Source organism: Staurois parvus, unplaced genomic scaffold (genome assembly GCF_062004578.1).
Source record: "Staurois parvus isolate SC_StPar_1 unplaced genomic scaffold, SC_StPar_1.0 ptg000380l, whole genome shotgun sequence".
NCBI classification, from domain to species: domain Eukaryota; kingdom Metazoa; phylum Chordata; class Amphibia; order Anura; family Ranidae; genus Staurois; species Staurois parvus.
The window spans coordinates 2126769-2146391 of record NW_028318176.1 but is presented as its reverse complement, the minus strand read 5'-3'; the positions used below and the strand labels follow the sequence as shown (position 1 = coordinate 2146391).

The 19623-nt window shown below is 49.0% G+C and overlaps 2 protein-coding genes across 2 annotated transcripts; both read left to right on the top strand.

The window, feature by feature from the left end:
* Positions 1-8: 8 nt before the first annotated feature.
* LOC149455998 (uncharacterized) lies at positions 9-17746 on the top strand. The gene is made up of 9 exons (XM_089685640.1): positions 9-186; positions 549-701; positions 818-915; positions 995-1201; positions 1281-1487; positions 1611-1749; positions 1978-2992; positions 13983-13996; positions 15466-17746. Exons 2-9 carry the CDS (start codon positions 617-619, stop codon positions 16185-16187), a joined length of 2487 nt encoding a protein of 828 aa, XP_089541766.1. The 5' UTR covers positions 9-186; positions 549-616; the 3' UTR covers positions 16188-17746.
* On the top strand, positions 11978-17746 carry LOC149455997 (uncharacterized). Its single transcript, XM_089685617.1, has 6 exons — positions 11978-12050; positions 12527-12655; positions 12785-13157; positions 13274-13749; positions 13851-13992; positions 17636-17746. Exons 2-6 carry the CDS (start codon positions 12578-12580, stop codon positions 17650-17652), a joined length of 1086 nt encoding a protein of 361 aa, XP_089541743.1. The 5' UTR covers positions 11978-12050; positions 12527-12577; the 3' UTR covers positions 17653-17746.
* Positions 17747-19623: the final 1877 nt, after the last annotated feature.

The window sequence follows — 19623 nt, the reverse complement described above, 5'->3', positions numbered from 1 at the left end:
ACTACCAGATGGTTCTCGGGGCTGCAGTTCCTCTGAGTTCCACAAGGTGGGGATCTCACTTCTACCCAGACAGGAAGTCTCTATGGAAGACAGGAAGTGATGTCAGGTATAAATATGAAGTTCTGGATAAGAGGTGAGTCGGGAGGAAGTGGAGAGGAGACATTGCTGGAAGTGGCAGCAGAGGAGGTAATAAGATCTTATTTTATATTTACACCCAGTAACCCCCTGTCACGTCCGTCCTCTTCCTCCACCGTCACGTCCGTCCTCTTCCTCCGCCGTCAAGCCCGTACTCTTCCACTGCCGTCATGCCCGTCCTCTCCCTCCGCCGTCACGCCCGTCCTCTCCCTCCGCCGTCACGCCCGTCCTCTTCCTCCTCAGTCACATCCGTCCTCTTCCTCCATAGTCACTGTGGCGTCTTTTATCTCCAGCAGATAATGATACACACATATAAATAGAGGAATATTTTTGTTTATTCTATTCAAAGTTTGTATAGTATCTACATGAACCCCCCATCCCCCGCACCTAATAGCAGTTATATGATACAATAGGAAAGACGAAAAAGGTGATTGGTGGAAAAGCGACACATCTGAAGAACACGAACAGGCCATTCCAGTCCATGGAGGAGAAGGAGTATTTAGAAGGACACAAGGACCTCTACAAGGTTGTCATGATGAACAATCAGCCGCCCCTCACATCACCGGGTAAGAGGAGACTTTATTGGAAAGGAGAGAGCAGTACGGAGGCTCCACCTAGATCCCCCATCATCTGTTAAACACATAGAAACAATGGATTCAGTCAGTGTGTGTGTTTCCTACAGTTGGATCCAGTCATGGGAACCCACCAGAGAGATGTTCCCGTCCTCTGTATTCCCGGGAATCCACACAGGAAGGTCACACCATCCCTCACCATCATCAGGTAGATGAGGAACAATCACTGATAGTTATGATTTATTCATGGCATGTTTGTTACAATGAATGTTTTATTATATATTCAGAGTGGAATCCTCGGGGATGAAAATATTGTTATTAAAGAAGAGTATAAAGAGGAGGATGAGGAGTATGGAGTGATGGAGGAACTTTCAGAAGGACACAAGGACATGATGGAGCCACCTAATAACAGGAATCTACCAGAGAGATGTCCCTGTCCTCTGTTTTCCTGGGATTCCACACAGGAAGGTCACACCATCCCTCACCATCATCAGGTAGATGATTGACAATTATTGGTAGTTGTGATTTATACACAGCATGTTTGTTACATTGAATGTTTTATTATATATTCAGAGTGGAATCCTCGGGGATGATAATATTGATGTTAAAGAAGAGTATAAAGAGGAGGATGAGGAGTATGGAGTGATGGAGGAGTTTTCAGAAGGACACAAGGATATGATGGAGCCACCTAATACCAGGAACCCACCAGAGAGATGTCCCTGTCCCCTGAATTCCCGGGATTCCACACAGGAAGGTCATACCATCCCTCACTATTACAAGGTTGGTGGGACGGAGAGTCTAGAACATGGACTCATGGAGACGATGTGCGGATTTTCTATGTGATGTCACAATAATAAATCTTCTATCTTACAGATGATATTTTCTCTCCTTCTCTTGATGTAGAGTGGAGATCCAATCGATATAGAATTTGAGGTGAAATCAGAAGAAGAGGCGTATGTGAGGGATGATCAGCAGTCTATGGAGGAGGATGGAATAATGGGGACATTTATAGAGGAGGACACTCCTACACAGATCAGCACAGGTGGGTCATGAACACTAAATCCATTCCTCCACCCATGCTGCTCACTGATTGGTCCAGATAATAAAGTTCTCATTGGATCTCTCTCTGTCTGACAAGAGCCTGGAGCTCAAAAGGAATCATTCACCTTGTAAGCTCCTTAGAGACCAAGCTGCCTGATGTGGGCAGAGTCCTGGTTTGGGGGAACCAATCAGCTCCTGTCTATTAATCCTCTTTGTCTTTGTATTTTAGTCCATGGTCGGGAGATGAGGAAAACCTCCGAGGATTGTCTCACTTTGTCTCCAGACTGGAAAGTAGAAGATGAGGACATCACACAGTATAGTCCAGGAGAAAACCCGGCTCCCTCCAATGTCCATCTGGCACCACCCAGTGTAGATGGACCATCGGATTCCTCGTATCCTGAAGAACCTCAGACTGTGCGGGACCGGGCCGGCCTTCCAACAGGGAAGAGCTTCTCCTGCACTGAGTGCGGGAAGTGTTTCCGGTTTCAATTCAATCTTATTGAGCATCAAAGATCTCACTTGGGGGAGAAGCCGTATCCTTGTCCTGAGTGCGGGAAATGTTTCTCAAAGAAGTCCTATCTTTCCCTACATCAAAGATCTCACACTGGAGAGAAGTCACATTTCTGCCTTGAGTGTGGGAAATGTTTTTTTAACAAGTCCCATCTTTCCATACATCAGAGATCTCACACAGAAGAAAATCCGTATTATTGTTCTGAGTGCGGGAAATGTTTTTCGGGGAAGTTAAGTCTTTATAGACATCTGAAATTGCACACAAGTGAGAAGCCGTATTCCTGTTCTGAGTGCGGGAAATGTTTTGTAGAAAAATTACAACTGGTTACACATCAAATGTCTCACACGGGAGAGAAGCCGTATTCCTGTCCTGAGTGCGGGAAATGTTTTTCAGGGAAGTCCTATCTTTATAGACATCAGAGATTGCACACAGGTGAGAAACCATATTCTTGTCCTGAGTGCGGAAAATGTTTTGCAATAAAATCAAAACTTGTCACACATCAGAGGTATCACACGCAGGAGAAACCATTTTCCTGTCTCGAGTGCGGGAAATGTTTTAAACGCAAGTCATTACTTGTTGTGCATGAGAGGTCTCACACGGGTGAGAAGCCGTTTTCCTGTCCTGAGTGCGGGAAATGTTATTCAGATAAGACCTGTCTTCATTATCATCAGAGACTGCACAAGGGGGAGAAGCCATTTTCCTGTCTGGAGTGCGGAAAATGTTTTTCTGATAAGTCTAATTTTTCCAGACATCAGAGATCTCACACGAAGAAGAAGCTACTTCCCTGTCCTGAGTGCGGGAAATGTTTTTCACTAAAGTCCCATCTTTCCAGACATCAGAGATCTCACAAGGGGGAGAAGTCACGTTCCTGTCCTGAGTGAGGGAAATGTCCTGTCTTCCTGGATTCCCACAATACCCTGGAGGTATTAGTGCCTTGAGTGCGGGAAATGTCTTCTAGATGAATGTTGCTGCACATCCCAGCTCTCATGTGGGGAAGAAGCACATTAAAGCAAATAAAAATGGCGTCCTTACCTGTCATTGGCTGAGTGAATTTTGTGGTTTGCAGACTTAGAGGTTGATTATGAAAAAGAAAAGACAAGTTGCTGGGAAGGGGCGCACCTTCGTCCAGCCAGGACCAATATTGGCCAGATCGTACTCTGCGATTTCCTATGATCATTGGCTCCACCTAGTGTCCAGAATTCTGTATCGCAATATTTTTTGGCAGATGGCATTATTTCAGGAAAATACCTCATTATGGCCACTAGATGGCACTGACGTTCATAGGAAATCACTGGCAGGGATTTTTCATGCTCCTCCTGCAAAGTGTATTTTGACCCCTTTGGTTTTCATCATCAGGTGCGGTTTTGTACAAATAATGGAGATATTATACTCACGTAGTCTTATCCTTCCCCAGAATGTTCCAGAAGGGCCTGCTGGTCTCTGGGACAAAGGATTCCACCATTGGAGGAGGGTTGGGGAAGGTTTCCCTGAGCCTTGTCATTTGGCCATTTCCACCATTGGAGGGGGGTTGGGGAAGGTTTCCCTGAGCCTTGTCATTTGGTGTTTGCCCATTTCCACCATTGGCGGGGGTTGGGGAAGGTTTCCCTGAGCCTCGTCGTTTGGGGTTTGGCCATTTCCACCATTGGAGGGGGGTTGGGGAAGGGATGAAACTGCAACTCCCACAAACACTCTAGTACTGCTGAGAGCTGAGCCAATCAAACCCTTTCTGACAACATGCAGTCTTAAAAGGGAAACAGTTCTTTAAAAAGGGAAACAGCAACGGCCCCGCTACACTCTCCCCCCACTTAAATCTTTGGGTCCTCCCAAAGGATAACTCTGTATATACAAATTTCAACAGTTTAGCAAAAATTACACATGACTTTTCAAATTATACACCCTTTCTATGAGAAGGTAGCTCTTACCAAATGAGGTGGGTAGGGGGACATTCCACCAAGGTGTGCTGATGGCCTGGGGAGGACTCAAGTCCTTTTGATACGTCTATGGACATGGTGGACACCTCAGGTTATCTTCGCACAGTAGTTACAGCTTCTTCTGTGCTATTACCAGATAAGTCGTAAGTGAGTCTCTGAGGAGGTCGCACCAGTCGCTTAGACCTTAATTCTAGAAGCCATGAAGGACATTCATCTGCAGAATTATTTTCTAGTAGTACAGGTTGAGGGGACTCAATTATCTCTTCTTCTGGAGTAATAGAGGTTTCTTCTGAGCTGGCTCCAGGGGTGTCATTTGTTCTAAGTGGGGGTCTCACTGTTCTCTTAACTCTGTTCTTTGGGTTCAAGGTGCTTCTCTTCACAGGGTTCTTCATCAGGTCCAAGGTGGCTTTCCTCAGAAAGTCCTTCAGATCGAGAGGCATGCTCATCTAGAATTTCCTCATCGGGTTCAGAGACTAATGGATAGTCTTCCTCTACTAGCTCTGTGTTTTCCCAAGGTATGAATTCAGGTGCATCGGGCAGAAGCATGCCTGAGTGCTGGTTAGCAATGGACATGGATGGAGTGGCATCCATGGACTCAGGTGGCCACAACCATCCAACCTCCAGATCATCATCACTATCATCTCCTCCAACTGCAGCCTCATCTGATGGTAGAAATTGAGACCTGGTGACGGGAACTTGCCTTGAAAAAGATGGTTTGGATGATGAAGTTCTCACAGGTATTCTGACAGCTTCACTCAGGGGCAGTAGATGGTTTTGATGCCAGGTCTTTAAGGGCCCTGTCTTGCCATCAGGCCGGATTTGGTATACAGGCAGGCCAGAGAGCTGTCTGCAAATGACGTATTGTTGAGAACTCCACCGATCAGCTAACTTATGCTTTCCAGAAGGGCCTAGAATCCATAGCAACACCTTGTCACCTGGCTGTAAATCATGTATCCGAACTTTTAGGTCATAATTCTTCTTGTTCCACTGACCTCTGTTATCAGAAGCGTCCTGCGCCTTCTCATAGACTGTCTTCAGGTTCTTTCTGAGCCTATCCACATAACCCCTGTGGGACGTAGCTGAAGTTCTATCGAGATTCCGAACGCCAAGTCCACTGGTAGGCGAGCTTCTCTTCCAAACATAAGTCTATATGGTGAGTAACCCGTTGCGTCATTTTCAGTACTATTATAGGCATGAACCACCGCGGAGATATGTCTACTCCAGTACTGTTTTCTGTCAGATGGGAGGGTTCCAAGCATGTCAAGGAGTGTACGATTAAACCTCTCTGGTTGAGGATCCCCTTGAGGGTGGTAAGGTGTCGTTCTTGATTTTTTAATGCCCAAGAGATCGAATAGCTGTTTAAATGAGTCTGCTGTCAAAGTCTCTTCCTTGATCGGAATGAATTCTCTGGGGCAGCCCATAGTGAACAAAGAATTTCTCTACTAACACGTTGGCGACTGTAACAGCTTGGTGGTCCCTCGTTGGATAGTCTTGGGCATAGCGGGTGAAATGGTCAGTCACTTCCAATATGTTCCCTTGACCACTCGTATCAGGTTCCAAACACAAGAAATCAATGCACACCAGGTCCATGGGGCCTTGACTTTGTAGGTGGCCCATTGGGGTAGCTCTGGTGGGCAAAGTCTTCCTCTGGATGCAGTGAAGACAGGAGTGACAGTAGCTTTCAATTTCAGCTCACATACATGGCCAGTAGAAACAATCCCTAACTAACTTGAATGTTCTATCAGATCCCAAATGCCCATGCACATCGTGTAATGCATTCAGCACTGTCCCCCTATGCTTTTCTGGGAGGAACAGTTGCCAAGTTTCTTCCGAGTCATCCGAGGGGCCCCTTCGGTAGACCACCCCATCTGACAACTGCAGTCGATTCCACTCCTTGTGAACCAATCCAACCTCCTTTGGGGAGTCTGCTACTAGCAAAAGTTCTGGGTGACCACTCTCCAAAGCTTTCAAAGTCAGATGACAAAGAGGATCATCTGTTTGATCCTTTCTCAAGTCTTTCTTGGAAAGGGCAGGCAGTCCCTCATTCCGCACTTGGGTTAGGTCACAGTAGAGCCTTGGGACTCCAACAGTGGTTGCTCCAAGGGTTTCAGCCCCCGTTGTTCCTCAACATTGGTACTCAATCCCTTGACCCAAAGCCTGAACACCTTCTGTCATCAGTTGAGTCCACTCTTCCTTAGCAACTCCTTGGTCATGGGTTCTTCTTGACAGAGCATCAGCATCTCTATTTCCAACTCCAGGTCGATACTTTAAGCTGAAACGGAAACTGGAATGTGCTGCCAACCATCGATGTCCCGTGGAATCCAGTTTAGCCGTGGTAAGGACATATGTGAGCGGGTTGTTTATCTGTCTTGACCTCAAAGACTGCACCATATATTCTTTCAACTTGTCCACGACAGCCCATTTCAATGCCAAGAATTCCAATTTGTGGGTAGGGTAGTTGCTCTCAGATGGAGTAAGGCTTCGACTCACATAAGTGACAGGTCTCAAACATCCATCACATTCTTGATACAACACACCACCCAGTCCATCTCTGCTGGCATCAACATGGAGCTCATAGGGCTTGCTGGGGTCAGCATAGGCTAAGACTGGGACATTCTTCAAGCTTCACTTCAATCGAAGGAATACTTGTTCGCATTGATCAGACCACTCTCCCTCTATGGACTCTGGAGACTTTCTCACTCCGTTAGCTTGCAGGACTCCCTCTGAGGCCTATCATCTTCACCAGCCTGCAGAAGTCCAGTGAGAGGTCTCGGTATCTTGGTGAATCCTTCCACAAACCTCCTGTAGTAAGAGCAGAACCCCAGAAATGACCTCAACTCTTGCACATTTCGGGGCCTGGGCCATGTGGTGATAGCTTCCAATGTCTTGGGGTCAGTTGCAACTCCCTCGGTTGAGACAACATGCCCAAGGTAGGTGACTGATGACTGGTAAAACTGGCACTTCTCAAGAGACAGCTTCAACCCTTCTTCATAGAGTCGTCTTAGGACCTTCTCCAGACACTCCTCATGTTCTTCCATAGTACGTCCAAAGACAATTATGTCATCTAGATACACCAGTACTTCAATCAGATTCATGTCACCAACAGTCCTTTCCATCAAATGCTGGAAGGTAGCAGGGGCTCTAGACAGACCTTGCAGCATCCGCTCAAACTCAAAGAACCCCACAGGGCAGATGAAAGACGTTTTCTCTCGGTCGTCTGGATGCATGGGGATCTGATGATACCGACTTCTCAGGTCCAACACCCAGCAATATTGCCCCCAGCAATATGTCCCCAGATACACTGTCCCCAGTAATATGTCCCCAGCAATGTGTCCCCAGATACACTGTCCCCAGCAATGTGTCCCCAGATACACTATCCCCAGCAATATGTCCCCAGATACACTGTCCCCAGTAATATGTCCCCAGATACACTGTCCCCAGCAATATGTCCCCAGTAATATGTCCCCAGCAATATGTCCCCGGATACACTGTCCCCAGTAATATGTCCCCAGCAATGTGTTCCCAGATACACTGTCCCCAGTAATATGTCCCCAGCAATACTGACGTCTCTTTAGGCTCAGTCCCACATTCACTTGTATACTGTGGGATTGAAACACTGTGTGAGTCTATGTGTTGCACAGGACTGTGTTCGTGAATTGGTGGAGCGCTCTTAGGGACTGACATGTCACAGGTTAGCAGTTGCTCACCACATCCAAGAAGAACAGTCTCCAGGGGTGAACTCCTTGAAGGGATGATGAATGGGGGTCTGTCTCTCTGACTAGTGTCTTCCTGTTGTCACTTGTCGGTGCTGCACAATCTCTGAGGTGCCTCACCTGGGATGGTCACATGCCTCCAACACTCTGGTCTCTCTCTGCGGTGGGAGATGTTGTTGCCATCGGTAACTGCCATCGTGGGTGACTGGTACAAATGATCACAGTTGCTGCTGACCTCAGTTGCTGTAGATAACCATTGTCCTTAGCAACCTCTGCTGTTCTGGAAACAGTGTCAGTGTACTTCAACAGTAGGGGATGTAGACCAGATCCCACATGTCCTCTGCAAAGGGACATGAGGCTCCTCCCCCTTCCTCCTTGCAAAGCATCCTGGTCCCTGTAGTCCTGTGCAGTATAAAGTTACATTGTCTACCTCTGTGATGAAACTGCAACTCCCACAAAGCCTCCAGTACTGCTGAGTGCTGAGCCAATCAGATTCCTTCTGACAACATGCAGTCTTAAAAGGGAAACAGCAATGGCCCCGCTACAACTATATTGCCCCGAGTATTGCCACCCCTCCCAATCATGTGATTCAGGTGCTCCAATCCCCTCCCAATCATATGATTCAGGTGCTCCAATCCCCTCCCAATCATGTGATTCAGGTGCTCCAACCCTCCCAATCATGTGATTCAGGTGCTCCAATCCCTTCCATATCATGTGATTCAGGTGTTCCAATCCCTCCATATCATGTGATTCAGGTGTTCCAATCCCCTCCCAATCATGTGATTCAGGTGTTCCAATCCCCTCCCAATCATGTGATTCACGTGTTCCAATCCCCTCCATATCATGTGATTCGGGTGTTTCAATCCCCTCCATATCATGTGATTCAGGTGTTCCAATCCCCTCCATATCATGTGATTCAGGTGTTCCAATCCCCTCCAATCATGTGATTCCGGTGCTCCAATCCCCTCCATGGACACAGGTGTATACAATCAAGCCCCTAGGCATGCAGACTGCTTCTACAAACATTGGTGAAAGAATGGGTCACTCTTAGGAGCTCAGTGACTCCAAGCGTGGTCCCCTAATAGGTGGTCACCTGTGCAAAGAGTCCATCCGTGACATTTCCTGGCTACTAAATATTCCACGCTCAACTGTTAGTGGGATTATTCCCAAACTGGGAACAACAGCCACTCAGCCACCAAGTGGTAGGCCACGTCACATGACAGGGCGGGGTCAGCGCATGCTGAAGCGCACAGTGCACAGAAGTCGCCAACTGTCTGCAGAGTCAATAGCTAAAGACCTCCAAACTTGGTGTGGCCTTCAAATGAGCCCAACAACAGTGTGTAGAGAGCTTCATGGAATGGGTTACCATGGCCAAGCAGCTGCATCCAAGCCTTCCATCAACAAGTGCAATGCAAAGCATTGGATGCCGTGGTGTAAAGCACACCGCCACTGGACTCTAGAGCAGGGGAGACATGTTGTCAGGAATCAAGGAATGACCAGAAAGGTGTGGACTGACACAGGGAAACGCAGGTCTCAGGTACAATATAATACAGTTTATTATTAGCCACCCAGATATATATCTATATAAACGCACAGTGAGCAAACCAACCTTCCACTAATCTTTAGGAGGTGCAGGAACACAGGCGTAGTCAGGGCTGGAGTGGTGGAACGGTCAGGCCGGCCGTAGGGTTCTGTAATGACCGTTTGGTGGTACCTCTAGTGGTCCCCAGGACAGGATTCCCCAGGGCGCGGAGTCTAAGTCCCAGTCTGCTTATTCACCAGGGCCCCTGATGGTGGGGATGGACTTGGAGCAGACAGGAACCAGGTCGCGGCCCCTGAGTACACCTGCTAGTGGTAGAGGGGTCCGCCAGAGGTATGTGCAGGTACGGCTGGATCCGTGCAGGATGGATGGATGGCAGAGTAGTTAGCGTGGTCAGACGGGCCAAGTCAGCAACGTGCGGGCAGCAAGGTACCAAAAGGAGCAGGCAGAGAATGGTCAAGGTCACAAACCGGGTTCAGTAACTCACGGACAGTGCGGTACAGGGGATCAGGCAGAAGGATGGTCAGGCAAGCCAGGGGTTCAGCAGGAGACGGTCAGCAGAGGTCAGAATCAAGCCGGGTCAGCAACAAAGCAGGAACACACGATACCAGGTACTGAGGCTCATGGGAAACCATACACCAAGGCCCAGAGCACAGGCCTGGTCAAGCCTTATATACACCTTTCTGCAATCAGCCCCAGGTTTGGCTGATTGTGAGCTTCTGGCTGCTAAGAGCACCCGCTGGTCAGCTCTGGTACTGCAGCCCACACGGCAGGTGAGTCCCACCACCAGTGCTGAGAGCACCCGCTGGTCAGCTCTGGTGCTGCAGCCCACACGGCAGGCGAGTCCCACCACCAGTGCTGAGTCCATTCCTGACACATGTTCTCTGGAGGGACCAATCACGCTTCTCTTTCTGGCAATCCGATGGACGTGTCTGGGTTTGGCAGTTGCCAGGAGAACGGTACTTGCTTGACTGCATTGTGCCATGTGTAAAGTTTGGTGGAGGGGGGATTATGGTGTGGGCTTGGCCCCCTAGTTCAAGTGAAGGGAACTCTTAAGGCGACATTTTGGACAATTTCATACTCCCAACTTTGTGGGAAGAGTTTGGGCCCCTTCCCGTTCCATTCCCTTTCCAACATGACTGCACACCAGTGCACAAAGCAAGGTCCATAAAGAAATGGAGGAGCGAGTTTGGGGTGGAGGAACTTGACTGGCCTGCACAGAGTCCTGACCTCAACCCCATAGAACACCTTTGGGATGAATGAGAGCGGAGACTGCGAGCCAGGCCTCCTCCCCCGACATCAGTGCCTGACCTGACAAATGTGCTTCTGGAAGAATGGTCCAACCTTCCCATAGACACCCTCCTAAACCTCGTGGACAGCCTTCCCAGAAGAGTTGAAGCTGTTATAGCTGCAAAGGGCGGGGCCAACCCAATATTGAACCCTACGGACAAAGACTGGGAGGCCATTAAAAGTCATGTGCGTGGAAAGGGCGGGCCAACTCAATATTGAACCCTACGGACTAAGACTGGGAGGCCATTAAAGGTCCCCCTTATATCAGTGGTCAATGTAGTGGCCCTTTACATTGATGACCAATGGGAGAAGGACCCCCTTATATCAGTAGTCAGTGTAGAGGTCCCTTACATTGGTGACCGATGGGAGAAGGACCCCCTTATAGCAGTGGTCAGTGTAATGGTCCCTTACATTGGTTACCAATGGGAGAAGGACCCCTTATATCAGTGGTCAGTGTAGTGGTCCCTTACATTGGTGACCGATAGAAAAAGGCCCCCCCTTATATCAGTGGTCAGTGTAGTGGTCCCTTACATTGGTGACCAATGGGAGAAGGACCCCTTATATCAGTGATCAGTGTAGTGGTCCCTTACATTGGTGACCGATGGGAGAAGGCCCCCCCCCTTATATCAGTGGTCAGTGTAGTGGTCCCTTACATTGGTGACCAATGGGAGAAGGACCCACTTATATCAGTGGTCAGTGTAGTGGTCCCTTACATTGGTGACCGATGGGAGAAGGACCCCCTTATATCAGTGGTCAGTGTAGTGGTCCCTTACATTGGTGACCGATGGAAGAAGGACCCCCTTATATCAGTGGTCAGTGGGGGAAGGACATTCTTACATGGTCATCAGTGGGAAGACTGCCCCACTTACAGATCATTGTTGTCAGTTGTTACTGAGAGACAGAAATTGTTCATTGCTGAAGGAACCACTAGAACCCTTTGAAGGAACCCCTAGAACCCTTTGGAGGAACCCATAGAACCCTTTGGAGGACCCCTGGCTGAGAGGCTGGACTAGTCAGTCATATATTTCTGTCACCTTTGGTGGGAGTGGAGGTGACCCCTCTATGAGGACATACAGTTCATACAAACCCAGCACAAGGCCGGGGTCACACTATCAGACGGTTCTCGGGGCTGCAGTTCCTCTGAGCTCTACAAGGTGGGGATCTCACTTCTACCCAGACAGGAAGTCTCTATGGAAGACAGGAAGTAGTGTCAGGGACAGACAGGAAGTGATGTCAGGGACAGACCGGAAGTAGCGTGTGAGAGGTGAGTCAGGAGGAAGTAGAGAGGAGACATTGCTGGAAGTGGCAGCAGAAGAGGTAATAAGATCTGATTTTATATTTACACCCAGTAACCCCCCGTTATGTCCATCCTCTTGATTCACTGTTGCTCCCGTCCTCTTCCTCCGTTGTCAAGTCTTTCCTCTTCCTCCACTGTCATGCCTGTACTCTTCCTCCACCGTCACGCCCGTCCTCTTCCTCCACCGTCACGCCCGTCCTCTTCCTCCACCGTCACGCCCGTCCTCTTCCTCCACCGTCACGCCCGTCCTCTTCCTCCACCGTCACGTCCGTCCTCTTCCTTCATAGTCACTGTGACGTCTTTTATCTCCAGCAGATGATACACACATATATAGTGTGGGAACCCAGATTAACCCCTTCAGGGGCAGAACATTCCCCCACTTCCGGGGCCGGAACATTCTCCTCATTGTGGAGACGTCACCTTTTCCACTAATCAGCTTCTCACCTCCTCAGTCTATACTGACCAATTATATGACTTCTATCATCACTACTTATAGTTACCTGTCGAGGCCGAAACCTGTATAGACCACATAGCTGCCCAGAGGAGGATGGAGGAGGACCAGAGTCACATGACTGAGAAGATACTACACCTCACCCTGGAGATCATCTACCTGCTGACCGGAGAGGTAAGGAGGATTCTGGGAGGTCACATGACATCACTCTGGTCTAGTCTGGCCAATAGACCATGTTCTTCTTGTAGACATGTAGATGATGTCAGATGATTGATATCGGTTTCTCTTTCTCCTGATCTGTAGGATTATGTTGTAGTGAAGAAGTCTAGTGGGGAGCCAATCTCAGGAGGATTGAGCAGGACCCAGAGCTCCACCATGGTGCCTCCCCCTCATTCTCCGATACCTGAGAGGAACAAAGAGCAGAAGATCCTGGAACGGACCACCATGATGGTCCATCTACTGACAGGAGAGGTGAGTGGTGGGAATTCTGGGACATTCTCCAGTAACAGACAAGGGATGTGTCTGGATGGTGATTGTATCATTGTGTGTCAGGTTCCTATAAGGTGTCAGGGTGTCACTGTCTATTTCTCCATGGAGGAGTGGGAGTATTTAGAAGGACACAAGGATCTCTACAAGGACGTCATGATGGACAATCAGCCGCCCCTCACATCACCGGGTAAGAGGAGACTTTATTGGAAAGGAGAGAGCAGTATGGAGGCTCCACTTAGATCCCCCATCATCTGATAAACACATAGAAACAATGGATTCAGTCAGTGTGTGTGTTTCCTACAGATGGATCCAGTCATGGGAACCCGCCAGAGAGATGTCCCCATCCTCTGTTTTCCCAGGATTCCACACAGGAAAGTCACACCATCCCTCACCATCATCAGGTAGATGGATCCAGTCATGGGAACCCACCAGAGAGATGTCCCTGTCTTCTGTATTCCTGGGATTCCACACAGGAAGGTCACACCATCCCTCACCATCATCAGGTAGATGGATCCAGTCATGGGAACCCACCAGAGAGATGTCCCCGCCCTCTGTATTCCTGGGATTCCACAAAGGTGAATATTAAAGAAGAGATAAAGGAGCAGGATGATGAGGATGGGGTGATGGAGGAGTCAGAGATTCCAGAAGGACACAAAGATCTGTACCAGGACACCATGGTGGAGTCATCCAGCTATAGGAACCCACCAGAGAGATGTCCCCATCCTCTGTATTCCCAGGATTCCACACAGGAAGGTCACACCATCCCTCACCATCCTCAGGTAGGTGGGACATCTAGAACATGGACTTGTGTAAGTGATGTGGCAGCATCTTTGTAGATTATACTTTACAGATGATATTTTCTCTCCTTCTCTTGGTTTAGGGTGAAGATCTGATAGATATAAAGGTTGAGGTGAAATCAGAAGAAGAAGAGGTGTATGTGAGGGATGATCAGCAGTCTATGGAGGAGGATGGAATAACGGGGACATTTATACAGGAGGACACTCCTACAGAGATCAGCACAGGTGGGTCAGGAACACTAAATCCATCAGGGACATGTAGAGGGGGGTCTCCCCTTTAAGTGGCCAGTTCCGGCTCCTAGAGATAAAGAGACTACATAGTGCTCACTGTTATATTTATTAAATGGATAAAACAGAAAAACATTTACATAGTTATACAATCAGTCCTGCATCGAATACACAGAATCCCTGCAGACTCCCCAAGCCGCGGTCTCCTTGTGCCTTGCGGGCACTCTGCCTAACGTGATGACGTCCTCAAACCGTGCCCATTTGATGCCTTGCATCCTGATTGGTCTTCCCCAAAATTATATATGGTCTTCAGGATGAGCCAGTCTTCCTCTCGGGTGTTCTCCTCCCACCCTCACTATCCCTATCCATTCATGATTGGAGCACAGACTTTTACATGGTGATAACAGACAGTGATAATGAGGGAGGAGCCAATACCCCAATGATGATGGGCTTCAGGATGGGGGAGGAGCCAATAACCCAATGATGGTGGTCGTCAGGATGGGGGAGGAGCCAATAACCCAATGATGGTGGTTTTCAGGATGAGAGAGGAGCCAATAACCAAATGATGGTGGTCTTCAGGGTCAGGATGGAGGAGGAGCCAATAACCCAATGATGTTGGTCTTCAGGATGAGGGAGGACCTGATAACCCAATGATGGTCATTAGGATGAAGGAGGAGCCAATACCCCAATGATGGTGGTTTTCAGGATGCGGAGGAGCCAGTAACCCAATAATGGTGGTCTTTAGGTTCAGGATGGGGGAGGAGCCATTACCCCAATGATGATGGTCTTCAGGATGGGGAGGAGCCAATACTCCATTGATGGTCTTCAGGATGGGGGAGGAGCCAATACCCCAATGATGGTGGTCTTCAGGATGGGGGAGGAGCCAATACCCCAATGATGGTGGTCTTGAGGGTCAGGATGGGGGAGGAACCAATAGCCCAATGATGGTGGTCTTTAGAATGGGGGAGGAACCAATACCCCAATGATGGTGGTCCTCAGGATGAGTCCAGTCTTCTTCTTAGTTGTCTTCCCCCCTCCTCACTCTCTGACCTCTGGTGGGGCTCCTGTCTAGTAATCCTCTTTGTCTTTATATTTTAGTCCATGGCCGGGAGTTGAGAAAAACCTGCGAAGATTGTCTCACTTTGTCTCCAGACTGGAAAGTAGAAGATGAGGACATCACACAGTATAGTCCAGGAGAAAAGCCGGCTCCCTTCCAACATTGTCCAGGAGAAGACCCCACTATGTCCCAACCTTGTCCAGGAGAAGACCCCACTATGTCCCAATATAGTCCAGGAGAAGACCCTTCAACCAAAAATGTGCACCGGTTCCCACCCAGTGTAGATGGACCATCAGATTCCTCGTATCCTAAGGAACCTCAGACTGTGCGGGACCGGGCCGGCCTTCCAACAGACAAGAAGTTCTCCTGCACTGAGTGCGGGAAATGTTTCCGTTTTAAATGCCACCTTAAAGCACATAAAAGATCTCACACAGGTGATAAGCCGTATTCCTGTTCTGAGTGCGGGAAATGTTTCTGTTTTGAATCCAAACTTCATGAGCATCAAAGATCTCACACAGGGGAAAAACCGTACGCCTGTCTTGAGTGCGGAAAATGTTTTTCACAGAAGGGCAATCTTTACACACATCAAAGATTGCACACGGGGGAGAAGCCATACTTTTGTCCTGAGTGCAGGAAATGTTTTTTACACAAGTCAGATCTTCTCAGACATCAGAAATCTCACAAGGGGGAAAAGCCATATTCTTGTCCTGAGTGCGGGAAATGTTTTTCCCAGAAGTCCCATCTTTACACGCATCAGAGATCTCACATGGGGGAGAAGCCGTATTCGTGCCCGGAGTGTGGGAAATGTTATTCACAGAAATCCCATTTTTCCAGACATCGGAGATATCACACGGGGAAGAAGCCTTATTCCTGTCCTGAGTGCGGGAAATGTTATTCACAGAAATGCGATCTTTCCAGACATCAGAGATCTCACACAGGTGATAAGCCATATTCCTGTTCTGAGTGCGGGAAATGTTTTTCACAGAAGCCCTATCTTTACACACATCAGAGATCTCACACGGGGGAGAAGCCATATTCCTGTCCTGAGTGCGGGAAATGTTTTACACAGAAGTCCAATCTTTACAGACATCAGAGATTGCACACGGGGGAGAAGCCACTTTCCTGTCCTGAGTGAGGGAAATGTTCCTCACTGAAGTCCTGTTTTCCTGGACATCAGGGGTCCCACACAAACCTGGAGGTGTATTAGTGCCTTGAGTGCGGGAAATGTCTTCTAGATGAATGTTGCTGGACATCCCAGCTCTCATGTGGGGAAGAAGCACCCCCTGATATACACCTCAGATATACGCCATGGCTGATCTTCATCATGGAAGAAACGGTTCATAAGGAGATCAGAGGTCCCCAAAGACGTGGATGAAGTGTGGGACGGGGTTGGCCATTGATGGTAGGAGAAGAATAAAATGCTGACACTTTTCCCACATGTGTATAAATCAACGTTTTTTTGCTTCGACCCCCAAACATTATATACTTATATGACGCAGAGTCCCTGGAGAATAAAATGGCGGGTGCTGCAACGGTTGATGTCAGTTTTTCAAACGCAAATTTCTTGGAAGAAATAAACTTTATTGAATCTTAACACACAAAATGGCAATATAACCGCCAGATGTCTGATGGAATGATGATTGGCCGAGCGAACATTTCCCCAACATGTCACACGTCACAAACTACGGGACCTGAACATCTCCACAGGTCATGCCTTACAAGCCTTTCCAGGTCACCAGTGTGGAGGGACACGGGAGGTCCGGTGCTGGAATGATCACTCATGCTGTGACGTGTGCGGAGATATCTCACATAGGGTGGTGGGGCCTACGTATGTGTTCACCTTTCCATGGGGGGGAGGGGAACAACTTTATTGGTATCACAAGGGATGAACAACATGGCTCGTGACAGGTCCTCTTGTAGCCCCCAGATGTCTCCTCTGCCCTTAGAAGCATAGATCGCTCGGATTATACCCCTCCTCCATACCTGGGATTATACCCCTCCATATCCGGGATTATACCCCTCCCCCTCCGTATCTGGGATTATACCCCTCCATATCCGGGATTATCCCCCTCCATATCCAGGATTACCCCCCTCTCGAGATTATCCCCCTCCCCATATCCGAGATTATCCCCCCTCCATATCCAGGATTATACCGCTCCCCCTCCATATCCAGGATTATCCCCCCCTCCATTTCCGGGATTATACCCCTCCCCTCGGGATTATACCCCTCCATATCCAGGATTATGCCCCTCCATATCGGGCATTATACCCCTCCCCCCTCCATATCTGGGATTATACCCCTCCATATTTGGGATTATACCCCTCCCCCTCAATATCGGGGATTATACCCCTCCCCCCCTCCATTTCGGGGATTATAACCCTCTCCATATCCGGGATTATACCCCTCCATATCCAGGATTATCCCCCCTCCATATCTGGGATTATACCCCTCCCCCCTGGGATTATCCCCCTCCCCATATCCAGGATTATACCCCTCCCCCCATTGCCTATGTCAGGATCTTGTTAGAATAATGGAACGCGTTGTGTATTGTTATCAATAATGACTCTGCCTCCACATTCCAGACTGCGGATCTTCCTGACCAATCGGATTTCTGCCTTTACTGTCTCCTGATTCTATGACTGCAATCTTGTCCAAAGTAAAATTCAAATAAAGTTTATTGAATGAACAATTAATGATGTGTCGGTGCGATGATGGCAAACTGGAGAGGGGGGGTTGTGAGGAGGGGAGTGGGGAGGTGAGAGGGAAAGGTGGGGGGGGAGAACTGATATCACATACTCGGTACAGACATTGGGAGCGGTTCCCCAGCTCGGGCGGGACAGAAAAAAGGCTACTCCTCCCCCCAAGACCCCACACTGCATCCCCAGCCCCCCTTCTTGCACCACACACTTGGCCCCTGAAGACTCTCATACAAACCCCCACACAGAGCCCTCCTGTCAGTGTTCTGTCCACAGCAGAAGTTCTGGGAGACCTGGCACTCCTGCCAGTACCCTGCATGGCCACAGAAGTGCATGTTGGTGAATATCCTTGCGCTTTGGCGCATGGACACGAGCCGGAACACGCATGCGCATAGTTGCGCACGCATTGGCTCAATTTGGTGCCTGACGGCCTTTATAAGGAGGCTCATCACTCCCTTTAAGTTGCTGGTTGATCTCTGGCTCCCCAGTACCATTGTCTGTGTTCCTTGCTTAATGATTTCCTGTTACTGACCCGGCTTGTTCTTGGACCTGTCTTCTCTGCCTGACTCCTGACCTGACCCCGGCTTGGTTAATGGATATTCTCTCCCGCTCCTCTGTGTATGACCCTGGCTACTCTACTGACTACATCTGCTCTGATCCCCACTCGGCATCTGACCTTGACTTTGAACCGACTACTCTGGTCCTCTGTTCCCCTGAAGACCTGCGTACCTCTCACAGGCACCACCTGTCTGCAGACTTTCCAGTGCATCAGCGGTGCTCCTGGGTGGACCTCTGACCAGCACTCCTACAGGCAACCCGTGCTACTTTGGGCCCGACTCCCGTTGTCCCATATCTAGGGGAGTCTGGAATTTAGCAGCAAGGGAAGTCCTCTCTCCATTGGTCTCTAACACTAGGTACGTGATAGTTTTAACCAGCCATTATGTTCGAGACCGAGAGAGGCGCTTCCGCATTAGAGGCCCTGTGCCAACAGATGACAGCACTTACCCAAGCGATTAAAGTTCTGCAGGAAGGATACTTACAGCTGGAAGGACGTCTTCACTCCCTCACTACTTCTGTGACTTCTGCAGTCCAGAATACATCTGTCAGTTCTAACCCTATAGTCACATCTGCCAGTTCGCCTCCTGCTGCTACACCTGCTGTGGTGCTACTGCCTCCGGAGCCCAGGTCCCCACTCCTGAATGATTCCTCGGGGACCGATGTAAATTCAGAGCCTTTAAAAATGCTTGTGGGCTGTACTTTGCCCTGCAACCAAGGACCTTTTCACTTGAGGCGTTTAAGGTTGGGTTCATCATCTCCCTTTTGTCTGATGAACCTCAATCATGGGCACACAGCCTACTGGAACAGAAGAACCCAGCACTCAACTCAGTGATCACATTTTTTTAAACCATGGCTGCCCTTTATGATGATCCGCAGAGGACCTCCACTGCTGAGTCTGCCCTCCATGCTCTACTACAAGGCAGCCTCTGTAGGACTACATTGTGGAATTCCGCAAATGGTCAGCTGATACCAGGTGGAATGACGCAGCATTAAAATACCAGTTCTGTCTAGGCCTGTCCGAATCCCTCAAGGATGAGTTAGCTAGGGTGGAAGTTCCCTCCTCCTTGGAGAACCTTATTCAGCTCTCTACCAAGTTGGATTGACGACTACGGGAAGACGTTCTGAGTGTACTCAGACCTTTTGACCCACGTGGGTTCTGCCGAGGATTCCAGGACCTTCGGCTCCTGCCCTGCTCCTCAGCCCATCAGCACTTCTGAAGTAGAACCAATGCAAATTGGCCTTCTCCGACCTGCTCTAACTCCAGAAGAAAGGCTACACAGACGGCAAGGCAATCTATGTCTTTACTGCGGGGCCCT